Source organism: Cavia porcellus, unplaced genomic scaffold (genome assembly GCF_034190915.1).
Source record: "Cavia porcellus strain 051 isolate PalLab524CR breed Dunkin Hartley unplaced genomic scaffold, mCavPor4.1 scaffold_15, whole genome shotgun sequence".
Classification (NCBI taxonomy): Eukaryota; Metazoa; Chordata; class Mammalia; order Rodentia; family Caviidae; genus Cavia; species Cavia porcellus.
The window spans coordinates 54,849,831-54,872,680 of record NW_026947498.1 but is presented as its reverse complement, the minus strand read 5'-3'; the positions used below and the strand labels follow the sequence as shown (position 1 = coordinate 54,872,680).

General features: G+C 36.6%; 1 protein-coding gene across 1 annotated transcript in view; it reads left to right on the top strand.

Moving 5' to 3' along the window:
- The first annotated feature begins 9,437 nt into the window (after nucleotides 1-9,437).
- The window catches only part of Myh15 (myosin heavy chain 15), a 147,856-nt gene continuing 134,443 nt past the window's right edge, over nucleotides 9,438-22,850 (top strand). The window contains exons 1-9 of the mRNA XM_063224911.1: nucleotides 9,438-9,581; nucleotides 12,336-12,442; nucleotides 14,940-15,083; nucleotides 17,511-17,667; nucleotides 18,144-18,171; nucleotides 18,946-19,039; nucleotides 20,920-21,012; nucleotides 22,268-22,331; nucleotides 22,422-22,517. Coding sequence (XP_063080981.1) covers nucleotides 9,494-9,581; nucleotides 12,336-12,442; nucleotides 14,940-15,083; nucleotides 17,511-17,667; nucleotides 18,144-18,171; nucleotides 18,946-19,039; nucleotides 20,920-21,012; nucleotides 22,268-22,331; nucleotides 22,422-22,517 — 871 coding nt within the window. The 5' untranslated portion in view covers nucleotides 9,438-9,493. The remainder of the gene's footprint in view (nucleotides 9,582-12,335; nucleotides 12,443-14,939; nucleotides 15,084-17,510; nucleotides 17,668-18,143; nucleotides 18,172-18,945; nucleotides 19,040-20,919; nucleotides 21,013-22,267; nucleotides 22,332-22,421; nucleotides 22,518-22,850) is intronic.

Below are 22,850 nucleotides of genomic sequence, written 5' to 3'. Positions count from 1 at the left end.
TGGTATATGCAGATTGTTGAGAGTGGAGCTTGGAACACAGTACACCCTTAATATTCTTAGTGTTTTTAGAATTATTTAAATAAACAGTAGATAAGTTTTATTAATTTTTTGATACTATAGGAAATTTGGAGACCCTTAGCATCTCAAAATCACTGGAAGAGACAGTTCTAGAGTCTAAGACTCAAAAAGAACGCCACTACAGAGGATGCTGGTGTTTCTCGTGTTAACATTGTCTAATCTTATTATTCAGTAAGCATTTGTGGAATGAATAGAATTAGTCTGCGGATTTCAGTTATAGAAATGGAATAGTTTTCTGGCATCTCAACCTCCTTTCCTTAGAGACGTTTTGGGTGCCAAATACAGATCCCTGAGTTCAACTTCTTAAAAACCCGCAGACAAATATAGAAACAATGGCAAAATTGACGAAATTTGTCAGCATTGACCTTGAGGAGAGTGTATAAAATCTTAACTCAGCACTGTTCCGCTCATTTCTTTGCTCTTTCTAAGGTAGGTTTTGTCCTTCTCTTTCAGTACATTGAATAGCAGGTATGCAAGATAATTTGCTACTTTTATTCATAATTTCCCTTGGGAGTAATTCAGTATATAAAATAAATATTTTAAGAAAAATACAATGTATTTATAGACTGGAACTGTTGCTCTGAAATAAGAATTTTAGTAACACACTTCGTTTGACTTATATTATAATATTGTTGAGAATGTATGTCCGTTATTGGATATATATGGAAAGCTGTCTGTTGATAAGTTTCATGTCCTACCAAACTTGATTCTTGAAAACAGAAGTGAGGTATTACTCATTCTGATACTCCAGTTATTTTATCAATTCTTGGCAGTTTCAGCACTTTAAAAAAATATTTGTTGAATTTAATTCAAGTAGAATACATAGTACTTCAATTTTATTTTTGGTAAGTACATATTTGAGTATCTGTGAACATGTTTATTATAATTTTAATGTAATTAAACATGTACTCTTTCTTGGGTATGGTCATAGCACTCATAAAATGTAAAAGCAATGATAATAAAATGCATAATACTATGAATTTATATGGTATATGTTCTTTTACAATCCCCCTGTATATTTAATGAGTATCTTTTGTGCTGAAAATAACCTGGTTGTTGTAAAGCAGATATTATTCAATTGTGCAAATTAAGGGTCACTGACCCTTAAGAATATCATTATGACAGTCTTTTATTTTCAGGTAATCTTTACTCTCTATTAACTGGTATTTTGTTGTAAAAGTATAGTATTTGGGTTAAGTTCTGAAGTACAATGTGATACCTCAATCTTTATTTTAGTTTCTCTTTCTAGCTCAAATGTCAGCACTATTTCTTCTAATTTTGCTCTAAATTTTGCTTTCAACATGATTCCATGTCATCGGGCCAGCCATTTATTGAGTTGGTCCCTGAATACTCATCTACAAATTATAGAGAACCAAGCTAGCCAATATGAAACCCTTTAGTTCTGAAATTCCTTGGATTCAAAAATACTGGAAAATATACAATTCAAATTTTTTGACTTGGATATTTTATGTAAAATAAGCACTTATTTAAATTTTTTCTACTAGTTCAGTTTTCTTGATGTAATCAGTTAATTTTTATTTTTAACTAATTTTGAACTATGGATCTAGATTTTTCATTTCTCATCCAATTTAAAGAATATAGAAATGATGCTCCTTTCAGCAAGGATTTTGTTTGTTTTTTTGTTTGGTGTGGTACCAGAGATTGAACCCAGGGGATCTCCCATATTAGACAAGTACTCTACCACTGAGCTACACCCTTAGCCCTTAACCAGTGCCTTTTTTGCCTGAAAGAACTTGCAGAATCTTGATTAGATCTAGAATGTGATCTAATGTTGTGCTTAAGAGTATGGACTCAAGATCAGACTGATAGATTTAGTTTTTTTGTTGGTTCATTCTCTGTTTATTAAGACCCTTATATATTAGTTAGATTTCTGTTCATGTGAAAAAAATTGAGAGTAACAACTTAAAGAATGGAAGGTTTCAGAGATTCCAGTCCATATTGCTTGACTGTGATGAGAATGAAACACCATAGTAGAGGGTATGGTGGAGGAACAGAGTGAGAAAAGGGGGAGAAGGTGGTGGCGGCTGGGAACAGACATGGTTCCCAAGGGTACAACCTGAGTGTTCACTCCCTTCTACTAGGTCTCACCTCCTAAAATTCCATCATTTCCTAAAAAATCTCTATCAAATTTTGGATGCATAAATGGATTAATCTACTTAAGAGCCCTTATGATAAAATCACTCCCCAAAGCTCCACATCTGGGGAACAATTCACATCCAAACCATAATGGTCTTCCTCCCTGTAGGACTTATTTTAAAAGTGAGAGACCTAGTCGTACCTTGTGTTACTTACGTTTAATTAGGAAGATGGACGCAAATAAATAGTATTATGGAACGGAGAAGATCATGATACAAGTAGTAAAGCAAACTAAGAAGGCTTCTAGCAAGGAAAATAATCTAGCGAGTACTTTACTGCAGAAAATTGCTTAATGAACGTCCAAGCGATGGCTGAGAATTAGACAGAGGAAGAGGGCCAGAGCTGAGCTTTCCAGGCAGAGGCAACATTATGGGTGAACACCTAGAGTCATAGAGTGCTTTTGAAGCCTACTAGTAGCCCAGCAATCAGATCATTCATAGAGGTAAACAAGCAAGAAAGACACAATTAGAAGTTCAGCCAGATCAAAAAACTGAGAATTCTATAGGCTGCATTAGCATGGTGACTTATCAAGTAAAAATGTACTTGGCCGGGTTTAAATAGGACTCTAACATGTTATGTTAATCTGTGTGGTGGCTCACTCTGGATTGGCTGCTAGCAAGATAGCAATTAGGGAGCAAAGCAATAGCCAAAAGAGAGATGATGGTGATCTTGTTGGGAATGTTGTCATAGGGAATGACTTTAAGTGGTGTTTATACAAAGTCAACAGAACTTGGTAATTTCTTGGATAGAAAAGTGAAGGAAGAGTCAAGGAACAAGGATGACTTTCAGGAATTCGGATTAATAACTAGTAACAATTATTGGCTCTCTGTCTCTATTTTTATATAAAAGTGAATATACATGTCCTTCATATACCCGATGTGAGGTTGAAGAATTATGTCTTAAGCACTTTGCATAGTGCCTTGTGTATAATAAACATTCAGATATGGTATTATTTGCTTTTATTAATTAATATTATTGCTATTTTTGTAGGTATCACTTCAGAGACATTTGATATTCCTTTAAATTGTGAAAAAATCTTGTTAAGAATACAAATAAAGGGCTGAGGATTTAGCTCAGCGGCATAAGCACCTGCCTTGCAAGCGCATGGTCGTGAGTTCGATCCCAGGTACAAAAAAAAAAAAAAAAAGAAGCAGAATACAAATATAGATGAGAGAGTTATGTTTCCTTGACTTGCACCACATTGTACATTGAACAACCTAAGTATTTATGATATTGAACATAAATAAACAACTCATTTAACCCTGTAGTCCAGTACCCTCTTAGAATGAGAATTTCTTCGATCTTAACCCATACATCCTAAGAGGGATATTTTATGACTGCATGACAGATTTTCTTGCATAGATCCAGAGCCCAAGTATAGGAAGAGGTGTGATAGTACTGGACAGGATAGTAGAGCCAACAGAAGCTGGAAGAGGGGAATCAAGGGAAGAAAGGAGCTGAAGACAAATGTCTCTAATACCCACTATTTTGATTGGGGCTACTCCTTTAATTAGTAAACAAATATCAGACAAAGAGAAAAAAAAAAAAAAAAAAAGGAAGGGATCCCAGAAACCTATATTTCAGATACCAGGTAGAGTGTCAGGTTCTTCAGAGAGGGTGTCTAAGTCGTTTCCCCCTCACTGAGACACAATATCCAGCACCCACAGCTTAGAGGAAAAGAGGTTGATTTTTGGCTCACAGCTTTTAGCAGATTCTATCTGTTATCTACTGACTCCAGGCCGGAGGTGTATGGTGGGAGGGTCCGCAGAGGAATCTGTCATATCGTGGCACCCAGGAACCAGAGAGTGTGGTGTTCCCTTCCAGCACACGCCCCCAGCCCCCCAGCGGCCTGCCTTTATCTAGATCTCACCTTCAAATAGCAAGTCAGCTGTAACCTCATCAGTGGATTAATACAGCACTCCATAACCCAATCACTGTGTAAGCACATAAGGCCTCCAGGGAAGATCCCCTAGAACTAACCCATAACAGGGGTGAGTAGGAATAAAAAATTTAAAAATACCCGATAGAAACTGTCTTTAGGAGATCATTATAAATAAAGGTTTCTGTTGGAGAATGGAAGGAGATGCCAAATCACAGTGAGCTCCAAAGAAGACAGGGATGGAATGGAGTGAAAGGATAAGGTGGGAGGTGGAACCGAATTTTGGTGAGATCAGTATAGGCAGGAGGCCTGGAGTCCTAATGCTAATCACCATTTCAGAAGAAGATGTCATGCAATCAATAATTTATGCAGCACTCTTGATTCAGTTCTATTTTTAACTTTCTTGTTTGAAAGAGATAAACCTACTTTTATAAAGATCCAAACTGCATACAAATAGAAAGATTGCAGGTATTGTAGCTCTTTGGAGGCTACTATATTTGTGCATGAAAACTAAAGGGGAATTTTCTAGTGAGAAAACCTTTCTGAGTTAAGAACATAAATAACATGGTCATCTCAGCAGCGTGATTATTAGGAGGCGTGAACATCATTTGTGCACCCAGCATTGCCTTTAATTAAGAGCCTCTTGAATTTTCTCAGACTTATGGCATGCACTGGGCCTTGAAACTCAAATGTATTTTATGTACTTCCTTGAGACTTATGTTTTAGCTTGCTTTGAATCATTTGAGCGCTTAGTGACTCTCCTCTTTCTCTGAAGACATCTGGAGAAATCCATTCTCATTTTTAGGCACTTTAGTTCCTATTTTAATAATGAGAGAAGCTCTGTCAAGGGGTGATTAGGGTTTATTTATGGAAGAATATGAGTGTTTCTTATTACTTGCATCACAGTTTCCCAATAATGGAAGTGTTCGAAAGTAAACACACATAGTAACTTACCTTGATGAGAAGTTCAAGGGAATCTAATCAATTCTGATGAAACCAACATGAAAAACTGTTGTGGCTGCTAATAAAAATAATTTAACTCTTTTATCAATTTACCTAACAGGCATTGATTGATTTTCTGCTTACTATTAAGAGTCTAAAATATATAAAATTCTATTCCCTAAGAAATTTACTGTCTAGCTGTGACCAAAGGAGGCAAGTCACTGAGTGATAAGTTTACTCTGGTCATCAGTGACAGGACTAGAGGAAATGTGACCTCCCAGGAGAGATTGCTTTTCAAGGAGATAACTCCTTTGCCTCATCCCCTTCTACCCAGGTGTAGCTGTCATTTTGTAATTTTCTCTCTTTACTTCTTGCTGTGGTTAAAATTTATCCTCCAAAATTTATGTGTTAGAAATTTAATTTCCAAATGCATATGCTAATGATGTTTAGAGGTAGGACATATATATGGTGATTGCTTTCACATTGGACAATCCATTCATGAATTAATGGCTTATCAAGGTAGCAGTTTTGTTGTAAAAGCAGGCCTTCTGGTGTCCTTTTTCTCTTAAAATTAGATTCTCTTTGCCATTTCAGGACCTAGCAAGAAGCCTTTCACCAGAGGCTAACAGTTACTAGCACCAGGCTCTTGGACTTCTCAGTCACCAAAACCCAGAACTAACTAAACGTCTCTTCTCTATAAATTACCCAGGTTGTAGTATTCATTATAATAATAACAAAAAAAAAAAAACTAAAGACATTTACCTATGGCACTGTTCTCTATTACGGTTTTGTGCATCTCAGATTCACTAATCAGTTTAGAAGACAAAGCTATCTTCCTACATATTTTGCAAAGCAATAAAATACTGCACAAATGTTTGTTGAATAATAATAAAATTAGTAAACATTGATTGAAATTTTACTATGCACCAGAGAGTGTGCTTTTATATACAATAATCACATCATCACCGAGCCATAATGTGTTCATTAAACATATTTTGATGACAGATGAGGGAAACTCATTCAAGATCATTTGAAGCTGAGGATGAAATGGAAAGTGATTGGGAGATTTTAAAAATATTTTATAGAAACCAATGTCAAGAATTGGTTCCAAGTTTTAGCATTTACTGTTACCAGGAGAGCTATTTGAGACATAAATAATATATAAGTAATTCATCCTTTTCTCTTTTCTTTCCCCTGTCTCTCTCTCCCTCTTTCCCTTCTTTTTTCCTTCCCTCTGTCCTTGCAGTTTCTTCATATGCTAGTACATTTCTATCTATTGATGCTTTGCTAATTACTGTGCAGGTAGTGCCACAGGATCACACCATCATTTTAGCCTTAGGTTAGCATCACTCCAGTTAGCCTAAAGAGCCTAGACTGAGAGTGGCACCTAATTCCCGAATCTATATCCCAGGAAACCCTCTGATTGTTCGTGTTTGGATCAGGCACTCAAACCCTGGCTAATCAGGTGTGTCAGGACTCTCATTTCAAATTATAGACATGATGGGGCTCATGCTTATGAGACCAGCATGCTTTACAAGAGAGTAAGGGCTCAGCACGTATTCTACACAGTACTCGCTAAACCTGGATGAGAAAGTGGACCCATAATGTTAAGTGAAAATCAGATATACAAACACATCTTAATATTTACCATGTGATCTCTCTTATATCTAAAAGCCAAAGTATAAATAAAGAGCAAAATAAAAAGACAGATTATAGAAAACACAGGGGTAGATCTTTTGCAATAGGAAGAGGATCAAGAGAAGGAGGAGGGAGGACATATAAAAATAATTAAGATGTGCCATGTACATGTAACAGCACCTACAATGAATGTACTCATTGTGTACTGCAAATATGCACTAATAAAGATAAAATTTAAAAATAATTAGTAATTATATAATCAATAGGTACTGGTAATTAATTTAAGGTGAGAAAGAGGCAAAGGGAGGATTTAGAGATAATTCCAAGAGATCTATGTTGAGAAACAAGGAGGGTGAAGGAGGAGACCCTTCCACTAGTGTGATAGTGAGAGAATGATGAGGGAGAAGAGTTTGTGAAAGAACATGATAACCAGAAGCCACTCTTATTTTTAAAAAATCTCTATCTGAAGTTACTTCTCAAAATGGTGAACTGTGAGTCTTGACATGTGGACATCATACTCATAAGAGAATCCAGGTTACATGGAATTGACTTCAGGCTTCTTCAAGATCAGGCTTCTCTTCTGTCACCCAGCTTTTGTTTTCACTCCCAGAGACATTGTTTCCTCAGGTATCTTTCTAGGAAATTCGTACACACATTTGCACACAAATGTTTATAGATATCTTCAGTATCCCAAATATACTCACTCAATGCTACTGCCTACTGAACGCAAACTACCACGAAGTCACACCTAAGGGCGCAATTAGATTTAGTTCAATCTGTAAAAAATTTGAGCTTGCAACTTGTATCTCTGACTATGGCTTCTCACTGTCGCACTCTACCCAGATAAATTACTTTAGCTATTTTCCAAAAATAACTGATTTCCACATGTTCTTGATCAAAGAATTTATGCTGTTTTCCATAATCTATTTCCAAATTCCTCCAGCTAACTTTCAGAGATTTTTTAAAAATCATGCTCCATTCTATCTATTCAAATGTCTAAAGTTGTTATGCATTTTATCATTTTTATAATTGCAGACTTAAATCTTACCTACACAAAGTTTCACTTTTTTCTCTCAAGAAATACCACCCTTAGACCCATCTCTGGACCTTGCTTATGTTGTTTTTCTAGATCTTTTCTCTGCTCCATGTCAGAAAGTGTCCCTGTCCATCATGCCTTATACTTGAGTTGCAGGTGAAGAAATTGGCCCTACAAAGCTTAGTTAGTTTCCTATAAGGCTTATGCCTATTGTGTGGCAAAGATAAAACTAGCATTGAGCCTAACAAACTAGTCCTTGCTCTAAATCACACTCCGCTAATTAGATTCTCAAAATTGTATCACTACATACAGAACAGAATGGGTTAAGTGTAATACAGAACAGAATAGGTTAAGTGAGATAAAATGAACCAGATTATTAATTCTGGTATTGTTATGATATCAAAGGCTTACCCATTGTCACCTGTCAACAAGACAGGGGGGTAGAATGTTGTCATAGTTCATTCCGCAGTAGGTAGAACATACTGCTCGTCAGTTCTTAAGTCTGCACTGCAGCTAAACAGACCTGGTGAGTCGCTTTCTACCTTTTCATCTGTACATGGGGCTAGTACTACATGTATACCTGGGTGCAGAGGAAGACTTTTTGTCAACATAAAAAATATGAGCTTGAATTTGGGATCACAATTGCCTATTTCCCACTTCTTCTCCTTGTTACCAAAGATAAAGTGTGAAAATTAGCAATAATTAAAAAGTGTTTGGGACAGAGTGGATGCTCAGTGAATTCAGTTTCGTTTTCCCAGTAACTCTGTCTTTCCAATACTTGCCAGAAACTATGAACACTATTATTTATACCTGCTCTGCCTTCTTCACCCTAAAACCTGCTTCTCACCTCCAAGATAGCCTGCGCTTCCTCACTCTTGCTCTTTGTATCTTCCTAAATGCCCATCTGCCCACCTACTTTACAGTAATTCACATCTGAGTAAGGATGGTTATCTTTTTATCACTTTATAAACTTAACATTTATCTGAATACTCTCTTCTTTGCCACCTCATTCTGGTGATAATACTCTGCATACTTGGAGGTACCTTTGACACCACTAAGTTCCTCCTCCATTCCTATCAAGGAAACAAGAATCCACAAATTGATATTTCACATTCTGGTTTATTATAGCTTCTACTCAGGTCAGACTATTGTGGCTCAGGATTGCATTATGACTTTCACTAGGCCTCGCATTTTTGTTTCTGTTTTAGGTCTTGTCCAAAAAAAAATTTTTTTTTTTGTCTTTTTCCTTTTTATCGGTACCAGGGATCGAGCTCACGACTGCCTACTTGCAAGGCAAGTGCTTATGCCGCTGAGCTAAATCCCCAGCCCTTGTCCAAAAATTTTTAAAAATAAATTTTACAATTGTGTTCCTAGAAAGACAAATATAATTTTCGCTCAGTTTATAGTATGTCAGTAATATTATATCTAAGTTTTTCTTCTGATATTTGCTTAAGAATAACTAAAACGTTTTCATAGGTCCCAAAAAGCACTGTGGGTCCTACGTATTATGTATTCCATGTCTAGAGGATAACTTGGCCCGGTTAAGAGTCCAATTGTGTTATAGACTGGAGACCTGGAAAAAATAAATAGTAATACATGTTGTTAAAAGAATATTAACTTTTTGATCTATCTATAGTAAGTGATTTGTCATTTCAAATCTCAATTCCTTATTTCTACTGTTTCCTCAAACCTGTATTTTGCAGAGTGGATCCTATAAGTTCACTTTTTGGCCTATACTTTCTTGAAATATTTATTTTAAGAAGATGGATCTGTCAGAGCTTGGAGAAACTGCAGCTTTCCTCAGAAGAAGTGAAACTGATTTGCTTTTGACACCAACCATGGCTTTTGATGGTAAGAACTGTAGTGGCTGCTGGTTTTACTTTATTACATCAAGTTGGCAACTAAGATGTTTGACTGAGAGGAGCCATCAGTTCTGAAACCAAACTTATTTCCTGGAGTTGCAACGTTATAAAACTCAGAGTCTGAACAACTGAGGAGCTCATAGTGTCCAGGCTAAGAGTGAGAGTTTGTAAGAAAGAGTTTGAAAGAAAGAAAGGATGTCTGGAAGGCAGCTCAGGCCATGTCCTACTTATTTGATCTTCAGACAGGTTTTCTCACCCAAGAGTCACTATACATATGGTCATAGACTAAGCTTTCTCCAAAATGTCTTATCATTGAATAAATACTTAAATAGAGAAACGGGAAACGACTTAGTCTAGAGGTGAAGTTTGTACACTGACAAAGAAAGAGGGGAAAGACTTGAAGAAGGCCAGAAAACAGAATTAGTCTCTGCTCCTGGTTTGAATTTCTCAGTGTTGGAACTTGGCATTCTGATGGTGGTCTTATAGGTCTGTAGGTTTATTGAGCCAACAGTAAAGGAAAAGTAACCAGGAGACCTCCTCACTAAGCCTCACAGTTTCAGGAAAGGACAACGTTAATAAGAATTTGACCTTAATATTATGGCCAAATTCTGCATTGAAATCCCTAAATAAATATTACAATTTTGCCTTCTCCATTTACATATCTAGGCTGCCTGGCCATTGTCTGAATTTCAGCTAATTGGAAATTTAGAAGTCAGATTCAATGTATGATCTGGCATCAGGTCACCAATATGTTTTCATTCCAATATCATTCAACAGTGCAATATAAACTCAGTGTTGTCCTAGTCATTGGAACTAGTTAACATTAGATTTTACTATGAGAAATTATAATTCATGCCAGTTATATAGAACATTATATTTCCACCAGAGACCAACCTGTCCTGGATAAGTTCCCAGTTTCTAGTCATTGAATTTCATTACTATCATTGGATTTGGGAGCAGGTAATTATAATCCATCAAGTCAAATACAATAATAGAATAATCCCTGAGGTCAGAACTGGTCTCGTCAAAGCTTATCACAGTTTGTCAGACAACTAAGGACAAGAGGACAGTGGTGCCAGGGAGAGAAATAAAAATTGGGCCAAAGCTTTAAGATAATTAGACACTTCATTCATATATTCAGCATTATAGAAGTTATTTAAAGTATAGCCATCAACATAAATTTCAATTAATTGTTTGGGACAGATTAATTCTTCCTCATTGAAATGTACTGGCAGCAAGAAGATGAAAGTCATCAGAAGTTGTTCATCAGTCTGTGTTGGTAGATAATGGAGTTTGCTGTTTTAAATGGAAACAGTGTGATAATGATCAAAATGGAAATGGAGATAGGGTGATAATAAGTATTTTCCCAGTAATCTTGAATTCACATTCTTAGCCCTTGACCCTCTCTGACTGTATAATCAGAGCAATGCTCTTCACTTTATTGAGCCTTCATTTTCTTACCTGCCAAATGGGGATAAATAATACTTGCCCCGTGTCCCTTCCTCCATGGCTATAATGACCAAATGAAGCTATAAATTTGGAAAGAAAACATAATGCTCTAAATATACCTAGCAAAAAATCCAGAACTTCTGATGTCAGAGAGGGAGCCCAATGGCTTTAGAAATAAAGATAAAACCCTAGGTTGGAGGAACTCAGATGCCTAGTTTGCAGCCAATGCAGGAAGCACCCGGCATGCAATGATGGGTTGGTTCCACGAAAAACAGGAAAACATCAACATGAAGAAGCAAATACAATCTCAGACTCCATAACCCACACAGAACAAGTTCAGGAGACAGAGATCACACACCTGAGATTTCTGAAAAGATAACCAGTGAAGTGAAGGAGCAACTTAGTTCTTATATTGCTTGCCTATGCAATGCTTATGTCTGAAGGTCTGGACAGCTATTTTGAAAATAATAAGAAGCATAATGTAGCCATTGTTAATTTCCTATCATCTTGATTTGAAGTCCTGTATCATTTTAATTATTTTGTTTTGTTTGACCTTATTCTCTTTTATTTTGTTTGATTTTATCATTCTAATGATATGGGCAGTTATTTTGAAGATAGCAAGATATATTATGATAACCTTTGTTAATTTCCTATTATCTTGTTTTGAAGTCCTACATTACTTTCGTTGTTTTGTTTTAATTGGCTTTTTTGGGGGGGAATTAAACTCAGGACCCTGTTCTTGCCAGGCAAGTGCTTTGCTGCTAAGCTAAATCCATGGCCCTTGATTGACTTTATTCTCCTTTATTTTGTTTAGTTTTACTCTCTTCAAAATAAAATAAATAAATGAATAAATACATAATCTAAGGAAATACTGAAAGGACAGGCTTCAAAAGGATTTGCCGGGGGGAGTTCTAGGAAAGGGAACAAGCACTGGAGCAACATGTGAGGGCCTGAGCACGTGAGCAGTAGCAATGTGGTTGGGACTGGGGGGTAAGTTTTCTGGAAATGTTGGTAGTAACGTTTTTGCATGTCAGAATGGCTCATAGTAGCCCCCAGATCGTGCTTGCTAAGATCGTTAAAACAAGATCGTTCTTGTTTTTACAGAGTCACTGTGTGTATCTATCTTCAGGGTAAACATTCACAATTACATAAAATGTGGAGATTTCCTGTATTGCTGACTCAAGTTAACAAACAGACTTATCAGAAATAAGATCATGTTTATCCATATGAAGATACCTAGTGGCTATGTATTCCTCTCAGTACCATGGTTATAATTAATTTTTTCCCTCCATAGGAAAGCAGAAATGCTGGGTTTGTGATGAGAAGAATGCCTACATTGAAGCTGAGATTAAGGGCAGTGAAGAAGACGGAAAAATTATTGTTGAGACTAAGGATGGAAGGGTAAAAGAATATTTCATTTTGGGAATGACTGTGTTCTCTATTGCATCAAATCTCCTTTCTATCATATTATTATTAATGACCTTAAGGAGGAGAAGCCACTAATTTGGAGACTTGACTTGTCTTTAAGGGACTACTCCACTTAATATAACATTTAATAAAAAACATTGAATACATCAGAGTAACATGTCAGGACGGCAAATATCGACTCCAGAACTCACAACCATTTCTTTCATCAGTACTTTGAGCTCTCTTTTAAAGGTGCCCCTTAGAATGAATAATGACCTACAGGCTTCTGAAGCAAACTGCATTTAGGGTTAAGGAAGAGATGTCTATACTGAATAAAATAACAGTTTCAAAGGAGCCAGGAGATGAAGGAATGCCAAGTTAAAGTTATGTGAAATACTAGAGAAAGATCAGGAGTTTGAAGGAAGTCTTGGATTTCAAACATAAGAAGTCGTCTTTGAAACGGAAGATGAGACCAAGTGTCGGGGCATAAGCATTTATACAGGGAAGATGCGGTAAAACTAACACTCCCAGTCTCTTTTGCCTGTCCTGTGTGCATTTGAAATGTCAAGGTAGTGTTGAAAAGACAGATCAGTCAGATGCTTTGCCTGTATTACTGACCTCAACCTTCCTGCAAGCCACGCAGCAACTTCTGGATTCTACTTCCACTCTGATGTGGGCACACAGGGCCTTGAAGCTTTTATAGAGGATGATTTATTGCCTTTCTCTAAATTCTTTCCAGTTGTGTTCTTTCCCAACCTGCTAGCAAGTCACACCTTACAATGTACAAGTTATCATTAAGAAAGTTTGTCTTTTTAATGCTCTGAATTTAGGTAACTTACTATCTAGAGGAATGCCATTTAATTACAAAATTCTGGAGGCCACTCATAAATATTGCTTATGGTATGTGTATGTATGCTTAAATACAGCCAATATCTGTATGTAAAACAGATTTTTATGTAACTAAGTAATTGAACCAAGGAAGGAAACTTATCCTTTTATTAAAATTAGAATACATATCAGTAAATAAGAGAAAATTCAGTTTTCTAATCCAAGCTAAAGTTACACAGGGATGATTAGTCTTGAGACAGTATTTGTAGAAGAGAAACCAAAACACAGATCTAAATGTCTCTTGTCTAATTTCCATCATTATTTGTACCATTTTTTTCTTTGTGATCCAAAGAATGGAACCAAGGGGCTTAGACACACTCAGCAAACACTAACCTTGAGCCACAAATCCTGCCTATTGTGTTGATTTTTACAAAATATTTTATTCAGATAAAATTGATGTACCATAGTTTACCACTTTAAAGTTTACATTTCAATGATTTTTAATGAACATATCTAAAGAAACATGAAACCCTCATGATTATCCAATTTTAGAATATTTTAATCATCCCCCCAAAAGCACTGTACTCATTGGTAATCAGCCCCCTTCTTTCCTCACCTGCCAATCTCAAACCATGAGGGGTTTACTTTCTGTCTCTACAGGTTTGACTATTTTGGAAGTTTCAGATAACTTGGATCTTATAGTAGATGACCCTTTGTGGATAGCTGTTTTCTTATAATGTTTTTGAAGTTTATTCATTTTGTAGCATTTATGAGTACTTAATTCCTTTTTATAGCTAAATTATGTTCTATCTTATAGATATTCTTTATTTTGTTTATTTTTTCATCAGTTTATGGTCAATTTGAGTTTTTACATATTTTGCCCACTGTGAATAATACTGCTATCCACATGTATGTGAAAGGTTTTGTGTGGATGTATGTTTTCATCTTTCTTGGCTCTAGATCTAACAGTAGGTTGCTGGCTCTTATAGTTCCCTGTGTTTAGCATTTTTGAGTAAGAGCCAAAAGGTTGCATAGTGGCAGTGCCATTTTATATTCCCACCACTGATATAGTAGTGTAATTTTTCTCTTTCTTCCCAACACATCCCAGGATCTTTTAGATTATAGTCATCTTAATAGGTATGAAGTGGTACTGTATTTTGGTATGACTTTTATTTACAGGTCCCTAATCATTAATGTTGAATATCATTTCACGTTATTTATTGGTTTTTATTTTTATTTGGAAAAAGTGTGCTTTTAAGACTTTGTCCAACCTTTAATAGGGATATGGCCATTTCATTACTAATTTAGGTATTAGTCTATTTTCTATGATGAAATACCAGCGGATGGATAACTTTACAAATTAAAGGGCTTAATGTAACCAGAATTCTGAATGCTCAAGTAGGTGACCCAAATATCACCTCAGCTCTAGTGATCAATTCATGGCAGATGACTTAGCAGACATATGCTTTTATCTATCTTCAGGAAAGGAGTAGTATTTGGTAAGGAAGCACTAATTTCTTATATGAAAGTTGTTTTAATCTCTTCTGGCCCTATGCCCTAAGGCTGGACGTTTTACTCTGAAGATTGTTTCCAATCTTCATGCAATACAAGTAAGCATAGGAAAAACAGGGGACTATGTCCTATTTTTGTCCCTTCTCTTCAGAGTCTGAGTGTCAAACAGGACCACATCCAGCAGATGAATTCTGCAAAGTTTGACATGATTGAAGACCTGGCCATGCTTACTCACCTCAACGAGGCATCTGTGCTGCACACCCTGAAGAGGCGCTACGACCACTGGATGATCTATGTGTGTATATCTGCTTTGCCTGCAAAATGACATCCTGGTGCTCCCAAGCTCTCCTGCACTGTATCTTTAATTTAGTTTAAGCATACTACATAGAAACAGTCCTTGTGAAACACACACTGGGGATCAGCTTGTCTCATCATGTTTACATCCAAGTACCTTTCCAAAGATCATCATTCCATATGAAAGTCATGAGATTTCCATAAAATGAATAGACTAGAGTCCAAGTGCTAGCTCTTTTACATAAAAGTTAAGGTTCTTTCTAAGATGAATGATTTTTTTTTGGAACCAGAAATTGAACTGAGGACCTTCTGCATACTAGGCAGGCACTGCGATCCTTAGCTATTGTTCCCAGCCCTTTCTTTTTTATTGATTACATTTATTGGCACATTTTAGCTATTCATAATCATCACTTCATCATAGAGAATTGGTACCTGTACATGATATAGCTGGTTTCTTTTTTTCCATTTCACTAGCCTACCTTCAACGCTCTTCCCCTCCTTATCTACAAAAGCTTTGTTTATAGTTTTTCTTTTTGCTTCTTTCCTTTCCCCCTCTCCCTTCTCTAGTTCCCCGTCCCATTTGAACAACTATTCAAAAAGTCTCTTTTTTAAAAAATTTTGAGTGGAAATAGATTTGAGGGTTTTACTTTTGAAAAATTAAAATTGAGGATTCTTGTAGTCATGCACATGTGCACAACATGTGTACACCCACATGTGCAAGCCTTTGAGAGATATATAAATACATATTTAACACTCACTAAAACACTCATTGAGCATTTTATGTGACAGTCTTTTGGATTTTAGGGGTGAGATGAGCTGAGCTCTTCGTGTTCTTATGCTCTTGGTAGCAATTACCTCTCTGATTTCAGGAAGGTTACACATCATCTTTACCTCTAGCCTGTGGGCTCCTTGGAGACATGCCAAAATTAGCTCATTGGCCTGCAGTGTGCTCAGTAAATATTTTTTAATGAACCAGAAAGAGATAAAATGGCCCACTTATAGAGCCAGTGGTTGTGAAATGACCACCGCTAAGACCACAATGGGATCTAACCAGACGACCGATAAATGTGGAACTTATGTTTCTCTTGTGTATGCACCTGCGGCTCTGTGCAAACAAATCTAAAAGCAGCATCCAGGCCTATCCTGACAGTGTGTGAGACACTTCTGTCAGGGGCAGCCAATGGAATTGGAGTTGTTTTGTTCTTCACCTCCCCTGTCTTGTTGAGAAAGCACCCATACAGTCCCAGGTGAGGGCAGAGATGTTCTCTCTTATCGCATCTCTGTCTTGTTGAACCTGTAAGTCTTGAAGTTGTCTATTTGTAAAGTGAAATGGTAATCTATGGTACTCTGGAAGACATAAAAGCATATAAATAGGAGTACAAAGTTCAGCACCTGTCACCTAATTAGTGTTGGATATAATGGAGTAATTTTTCTCACCATTGTTAAAACTGGTGATGGTTGGCTGCCACTCAGTTTCTTTGATTTAATTAAAACCTATACATCAGAAGCAGCAGTGAGAGGTTAGGTTAAAATGGCGACCTCTCTGATTTACCATGAGCCTATTTCAGTTTTCTTGAGTTGCGGTTGCAAAATTAGCACAACTGGGGTAGCTTAAAACAATAAACATTTATTCTTTTACAGATCCACAGGCAACAGTCATCAGAGGCCATCATCCATCTCTGACATTATCAAGGGCCGTAAAGCAAAGTCAACCAGTCTACTCCCTCTGGAGGGGCTGGAGGAGACTCAGTCCCTTTTTTTTTCCAAATTTCAGGGTTATTGGCATTTTTTGTGGCCTTACACACTTCAGTCTCTGCCTCCATCTTTATGTCACCTTTTTCTGTATGTGTCTCTAGGAGGGAAGCAGCCATTACATTTAAGGCCCACTGGGATGTCAATCTTCAAGTCCTTAATTTACACTTATAAAGATCCTTTTCCAAATAAATTCACCTCCATCGCTTCTAGGGATTAGGGGTATTTGTAAGTATATCTTTTCAGGAGCCACAATCCAACCACTTCATGGACTAAGGCACCCACACAAGCCATTTATTCTCCATTAGTGTCCTGACAATCAAGTTCCTAATCTTGCTGAGACCTCGATTGTCTTCTGCCTCAAATGCCTAATGGCTGGTTACTGAAATCCCTGCAGGCCTGCTGTTAGCGTTCTGTCTTCAAAAGCTGTATGTGTTAGACATGTTAGTAGTTAGCAAATCTCCCAGAGGAGAGGAAATCCCAGGTGCTGATGTTAGGCTGACCTGATTCTGTCTCCTCTGTTTAGAAGGTTCCTTCTTTGGATGAATCAAAAGCGCTCTTCTCTTGAATTCTTTGTATAAGTAAACATTTAAGCAAATAATTACCTACCAGAAGAAGATCTGACAGACTTGGAAGTATTTCTAATCCATTTTCCAAAAATCTAATCTTCCCTCAGACATATGCAGGTCTCTTCTGTGTGACTCTAAACCCTTACAAGTGGCTTCCAGTGTATCAGAAAGAAGTCATAGCTGCCTACAGAGGGAAGAGACGCTCAGAGGCTCCCCCTCACATCTTTGCTGTTGCTGATAATGCCTTTCAGGTTATGCTTCACAGTAAGTGACTGCCCTACAAAATGAAAAGTAAAAATATCTGATCTACTTTCTCTGTACCTCCTAGGGCCACTGAGACAATTAGCTTGTACTTCAAAGTGAATGCATCTGCAGTGCTGGGCTGGTGGCTGGCCCACAGTAAGTCCCTGTAGGTGTCAGCTATTATTGCATAAAAGATCTGCTATACTCTGACACAAATACATTATTCTACAGCTATACACAATAATTCCTAAAAGGCTTAAAATGGGGAAATTGTTAACCATTAGTTGAGCAAAAAAATAAGCCCAAAATTTGTATGTTTTTCTGATCAGCCTACGTAGAAAACCACCGCTTTATCCTCACATTTGAAATTATATTCTTTTACTAACTAAATCAACCAAATCCTTTCAAACAGAAACTGAGGAAACTGTAAATAAGTTCATGCCAATGCATAACACTCTGGTTTAAACATGTCCTGGCTTTTTTTTTTTCTTTTGTAGATCGTGAGAACCAGTCTATACTGCTCACGTAAGTGTGTTGCTTTGTTTTGCTTTTTGGTAAGCACAAACTTTCAATGAGAATATACACCTATGTGTCTCTGAAAATACAATTTAAATTTGACATGTTTGAATTGTTTGCTCTGTAATGCAAAACATACTCTTGAAAGAATTAGATACAGTACTCAGAAAATTGTCATCTTACGTCAGTCAGTGATTCCTTCAAATATGGTGCTTCTGCCATTTAAAGCGACACTTTAGAATCCACAGTGCACAACCTGAACTCAAGTATCTTGTTGATGGAGAATTCCCAGATGATGATTACAAATGATCACTTTTAAAGTTTTCGGCACTGGCTAATTAACAAGAGAGGCTAAAATTTTTCAATGAATATGGCTATGGAACAGACAACATGCTATTGTAAGCAGCCAGAGAGGAGCAGGCCACTGTATAGTAAGTAATGAGAACAGTATCCAGAAAAACAAAAACAAAAACAAAACAAAAAAAAAGGAAGAGGATCGGAAGGAAGGACAGACCCTAGCGATACCTTATTGCATGTTAATTCTGGTGCAAAGAACGTAGGCAAGACACTGAATTTCATATAAGTCAAGGCAGCCCTTTATCCTAAGATAATTTGGGTGCCAAGCCCAGCAGTGTCTAAAGATTGTATAAAGTTAGCTAATTATGAAAGATAAAAGGGGATTCATAATTGCCTGTTGAAATGATTGGTAGGCTCCCTTCTGGAAAGAGGCTTAGATGAGATCACGATTACTTAACTTTCTTCTTATTGACCTTCTCATTACAGAGGAGAATCTGGTTCTGGAAAGACTGTGAACACCAAACATATTATCCAGTATTTTGCCACTGTTGCCACTATGAGTAAATCCAAGAAAAAACTGGTAAGAATTTATGTAATGTGACAGGCAGGTGAGATGGCTGAGGCCACTGAATCATGGAAGCTGTGTCCTAACCCCTTACAGGGAAGGACGTGGAAAAAGGCACAGAAAAATTAACAAAATATAAAACACTGTTTTTCATCTTCTCTTTCCTCCTGAGAAAATTATCAAATTCTCCAAATTAGTAATCTGAAAACATGGATTGTATAATTTGTTTTAGATCCGCTTTAAGGGACAATTGCTGGTGTTTTCTTTGTTGGTTGGGTTCTCTATTATGCTCTCAATATGCAAATCATGTTACTGCAAGAGCAACGTGGTGAGTGCCTTGAATGGCCACATTTGATATTTATGAGTGTGTCTTGTTACAATGCAAGATTCTCACAAATATGTACCAAAGACGTCTGATTCTATTGACCACTCCTGTACCAAATCCTAACTGTGCAAAGAAAACATTAACTTTAGTGACATTCAATGTTCTGAAAAACTTTATCTTCTCCTTTTTAAATCCTTAGTGATTTTTAATTTCATTTACAATTTTAATACTATAACAATTTAGTTGGGCTTTATAATAATTTTGGAATAACTAGACCATAAAAGTTGGCATACCAAATAAAATTAAGAAGTAATTTTGTATGATACTCAAAATCAGTGAGTTATGGAGCTGCTAGACCTCTCATCTTTCCATATCGAACTCTCTCTCTCTCTCTCTCCCTCTCTCTCTCTCCCTCTCTCTCTCCTTCCTTTCTTTCTCCCCCCTGCCTTCTTTCCTTTCTCCCTTCCTTCCTTCCTTCCTTCCTTCCTTCCTTCCTTCCTTCCTTTTGGCCTGCCTTCTTTCTTCCCCACCCCATTTTGCTTTTGTAATTTGATCCTGGAAGTTGCCTGTAGTTGCTATGTGAAAAGCATATAAAAGTAGCCAACTTGTTCAATTTTTATACTGTAGAAAGTTTCCTTTTCAAGGACCACATTTTTCAATTTGATTTCTTCAGGTTCTGCTGAACTCTATTATTCCCTAGATAAAATATTAGTGTGCATTTTAGGTTGTTTTGCTTGGTGTACATTATTGATTTGGGTTAGGGATTGTGTCTTATGAGGATACATAATGTAGTATATAACGCATAGGGCTTTTTTAGAAATCTTTGCTCATATGTTTGTCTTATTTAAAGGGCAACAAACCCATATCATGTAGAAGGGATGTAATATTTGTAATCTATATAGCCTTGAATAACATGATCATTCCTATACAAAGATCTTTGAAGATGAATGGAAAAACCACAAAGTCCTGATGCAATGTGGCTGTTAGTTGGCTATTCAGGCTCATTCTGTGTAACTGAACTGTTTTGGCTCAGCAGCCTGAGTATGTATGTTTCAAATTCAGCATCAGTGCTATCATAAGTCACTGTATAGAGTGAACTTTGAGTTACTTTTGTATAGTAGCAAATGAAATTAAAATTCAATAGTACCAAGAGTCTACTATATTAACTCAGAATAAATTCCCCAGTGTGAGGATTAGATGAGAAAAGAGGAAAGTTAATAATAGAGACATGTATGCTGTAGAGTATGTCTGGAGATTGACTATGGTAATTACTGTTTGATGAATTATCATTTTATTTTTCCATGTCAGCCAAGGATAGCCAAAACATAAGCATTATGTGATAATGAGCTCCCATATATTCTTATAAGAATATTGTATATAGAATTGTGCTCTTTCCTTTATTGGTTTTTCTGAATTTTCATTCAAAAATAATATATTTCATAACAAAACTTAAAGGAACTTTTGACGACCTATTATTAGAGAAAGAATGAGGCTCCATTTGGAAGATGTGCCATATTATAGAACTCTGGTAAAAACTGAACTAGCTGTACTTTTTTTGTGTGCATCTCAGGAGGCTTTAGAAGATCAAATCATACAAGTCAATCCTATCTTGGAAGCATTTGGAAATGCCAAAACTCTAAGAAATGACAATTCTTCTCGCTTTGTAAGTAATATAATTTAGTATAATATAAGGGTCTATAATCTCTAAACAGTGATAATACTCATGTCTGGTCATATAGAAATGAATAAATTTAGAACATCAAAAAATATGTATTTGATTGAATTCTATATTGTTAGAGTCCTTAAAGAAAGTCCTTGTTATTTTTCTCTTGTTGAGACAAAATACCTGATACCCAAAATGAAGGGAGGAAAGGTTACTTATCTTACAGGTTTTTTTTTTTTTTTTTTTTTTTTGAAGGTTTCAGGTCACACTCAGCTGGTTCCAAGGCAGGGTGGCATGCCTGAGGGGCAGTTGTTCACAGCCACAAGAAACAAAAGTAAAAAGGTCAAAACAGGGAAAAGAAAGCCTCCTTCTCTCCCTTACACTGTATACTGGCTACCAGCCCCTGGCAAGTGTAGCATTCATGCCACCAGTCCCAGCACTAAACAGTGAACCAATCAGAAATGCTAGATTCAGCTGCTTCCATGACTGCATGAGACTTTGGGGGGATACTTAAACAAACCATAACAAAGAATTTATGAGATTTGTCACTAAGACAATAAAGCTACCTACAAATTTATAACTGAGAAACTTCTGTTTGGTCACCTTCAGGAAGCCTGTATTGAAAAGTTTCAGATTTCTTTCCTGTGCTCTAGGGAAACTTGCAAAACAACTTACAATAATGTTGTGTATTTTATGCCTTTGAAATTCTTTTCCCATAATTTCTATAGTCATCATAGAGTCTGCTGAGTCAGGATTTCCCTGACTTTTCTTTTGATTTAAAAACATGCCAAATATTCTTTTGTTAGAACTATTCCATTTGCCCATCACCTCTAGAACATATTCTCTAAGCAGTCCTTGCCTAATTTTCTTGTGTGGCATCTCCAGTGCCATAGAAGAAGATTTTTCTGGGTCATAACATTTGCCTGGAAAATGTTTGTGGAAAGAATGAATGAAAGAGTAGCTGAGTAGATATTTTATTTCTTATTTTTAGACAAGCACATTGACGTTCACAGAGTCTCTTCAGTGCACCCAAGAATGAACAGAAGCAGATGACAAATTTTAGATCACAAGTCAGGACCACTGCTAATCTTGACAACCATTCTAGCTTCCTACACACATTAAACAGATGACACTTCATCTCAAACTCATGTTGCATTTTATGTTTTAATCTTTGAAAAATTACATAATGAAGCCATTGAAACTGTTTGCAAAATTTGTGGAAAGTTTGAATAGTTTGTGCTTTGTGTCCACCTAGGGAAAATTCATCAGGATGTACTTTGATGCCAGCGGCATGCTGTCAACTGCAGATATTGAGATCTGTGAGTAGCCATTGTACTATCTGATTGCTTTTTTCTAAGTTGCTCATGAACAGCTAAACATGAATCTTTGTTCATTTTTCACCTACCCAGATTTGTTGGAAAAATCCCGGGTGATTTACCAGCTTCCTGGGGAGAGGAATTATCACATATTCTATCAAATCCTGTTTGGAAAAAAAGAACTTCGTGGTATGTATACAATTCTGGAGTTAAGTGTCACTGTAAAACAGGAGACAGAAACGTAGTTCAGGGATTAGAAAGTTCTATATTAGGAAGTCTCTTTGCCTTTTTATCCTCAGTTTATTTAACCTATAGTGTAGGTAACTGAACAACATTTTGCAACAAACATTTTCTTTCTGTGTATAGAAGGTAAAAGGCAAGGCCTAAATTTTGTAGTTAAAGGAAGAACTTTTGGAAGTGGGAGGGAATTAGTGTGTTTGTATGTGTGAGTGTGTGTAAAAGTGTTAGATAATTTAAAGTTTTGTGTGATTAGAGCCACATCATTGGTTTGAATAAGAGGCC